Consider the following 2,131-nt stretch of genomic DNA (forward strand, 5'->3'; position numbering starts at 1 on the left):
CCTAATGTGAATACACCTATGTGAATCACATACACAACGGTTGGTTCACAATGTGAACCCAAGCGGTGGGTCTGATTACTTTATTAAGTAATTAACCATCCCCTTCAGCACACCAAGTGAACTTAAAGGGGACTGTGTAACATTAGGGCAACTTGAGCCCGTTACAGTCTTCGCTCCAATTTATCTATCCAACCAATTCTATACAATTATAAAATTCAGCCACTGCCTCCATTTTTCTAGGCATACGTACAGGTCGTCGCCTACTCAAGCATTTTGAAGAGCGTAATGAATTGTCCATTCTTGTGATTCATAAGCCTGCGTCGAAAAAGAGCAATCTTGCTAATGCGCAGTTACTTTGTTACTTTTTTTTGTTGCCGCACTCATCAACAGCTTAATTTTATAGTTCGCAAGGTAAATTTCGGAAAATTGGTGGCACGTGGCCATTAATGGGGTTGATGTTTGTGGAAGAGATGCTCAAGGCCGTTAAGTTTCTTCTATTAATATTTTCACGTATTGATTGAAAGCAAAAGCATTCTGTATTAACTTTTCCGGTGAAGATATAGCAGCGGCACTGTATCTACGAAGACATTTCGTCTTTCAGCTTTCATAAAAGCTTAAAATCGAGGCCGGTATTGCTTCGTGCAGCTAACTGTAAACGCTCTAGTGCATAATCGCGAGTCGTGCCTTGATCTTGCCAATGGCTTGAGCCGGGTTGAGACCCTTCGGACATGTGCGCGTGCAGTTCATGATGGTGTGGCACTTGTAGAGCTTAAACGAGTCATCCAATGCCCGTAGACGCTCTTCCGTCCTGTCGTCACGCGAGTCTTCGATCCAGCGGAACGCCTGCATGAGAACTGCAATCAAATGGTAAAATCGCAGGGATTATAAAAATATGTGTCTCATTGGGACTTACCAGCAGGACCGAGGTACTTTTCGGGATTCCACCAATAACTTGGACATGAAGTGCTACAGCAAGCGCAGAGGATACATTCGTACATGCCATCGAGCTTCTTGCGCTCCTCAACAGACTGCAAGTGCTCGTGGTTGACACTTTGTGGCTTGTCCGAGTGCAGCCACGGCTTGATGGAAGTATACTGATCGTAGAAATTGTTCATGTCGGGCACCAAGTCACGAATGACATACATGTGCGGAAGCGGATGAATGCTCGTAACGTCCTTGTTCTTCTTGATAGGGCTAAGACACGCGAGGGTGTTTCCTCCGTCGATATTCATGGCACATGATCCACAAATTCCCTCACGACACGAGCTGTAAACACATTCACACATAGAGCTCTAAGTGAGCCACACATACACCCTCACAGCCGCTCAATCGCTTTCGCACCGACGAAATGTAAGTGTCGGGTCCTGGTCGCATTTGATCTTGATTAAAGCATCCAACACCATAGGTCCACATCTGCAATTTTTACACAAAGCAAAAGTGAGGTCATAACTTCTTCCAGCTCTTAGCACGACATATAAAAACTAGAATAAAGCTTAGAATGCATACTCGTCTAGATCCACAGGATATGTGCACTGATATGGTTTTTCCTTCGACTCAGGATCCCATCGATAGATCTTAAAGTACTTAATATTCTACTCCAGCAGCACGAAACACCTTAGTCTAACTCATGACCAACAGACCACACCTTGTATTGATTAGTAGCCCCCTACGTACCTTTGGTTTGTTTATCTGAGCCTTAAGGTCTGGGCTGAAAGCCGGTACGCTAAAGGAACGCAGCCCACTCACAACGGGCTTGTGGATCGAGCGCAATGCAGCTAGCATTGTTTAATTCTTTTCACGCTGTATTTCGTGGTTTCTGTTCAATTTGAAACTGATCGTACCTCCGTTTTACTTGTACCTATCAGATTTTATTGCTATCCTTTTTATAGCTTCTCTTTTGGCAGACTGACTAAAATACTTCCGTTTTTTATGCTATTTAGTGCAACGAATTCGACGGTGATCTTTGCTCGTACGCAAGAATAGCGGTTGCGAATAGATGGCGGATACTACGTGCACGTTTCGAGATAATGGCCACACTTTATGGAAAAACTTCTCACAATCACAAAATACATGTGAGCTTTCATTATTCTGGATATTGCAATTTCTGTACTAAATGTACAGTAGAGTCTCC

The 2,131-nt window shown here is 43.7% G+C and overlaps 1 protein-coding gene across 1 annotated transcript; it reads right to left on the reverse strand.

Moving 5' to 3' along the window:
• Window positions 1-269: 269 nt before the first annotated feature.
• Window positions 270-1,821, reverse strand: CCR75_002050 (uncharacterized protein). Its single transcript, XM_067960150.1, has 5 exons — window positions 1,675-1,821; window positions 1,507-1,592; window positions 1,342-1,413; window positions 914-1,266; window positions 270-854 (listed from the first exon to the last, which is right to left on the reverse strand). The coding sequence occupies exons 1-5, from the start codon at window positions 1,780-1,782 to the stop codon at window positions 661-663; spliced, it is 813 nt and encodes a 270-aa protein (XP_067815335.1). The 5' UTR covers window positions 1,783-1,821; the 3' UTR covers window positions 270-660.
• Window positions 1,822-2,131: the final 310 nt, after the last annotated feature.

This window comes from Bremia lactucae, linkage group LG1 (assembly GCF_004359215.1).
Source record: "Bremia lactucae strain SF5 linkage group LG1, whole genome shotgun sequence".
Taxonomy (NCBI): domain Eukaryota; phylum Oomycota; class Peronosporomycetes; order Peronosporales; family Peronosporaceae; genus Bremia; species Bremia lactucae.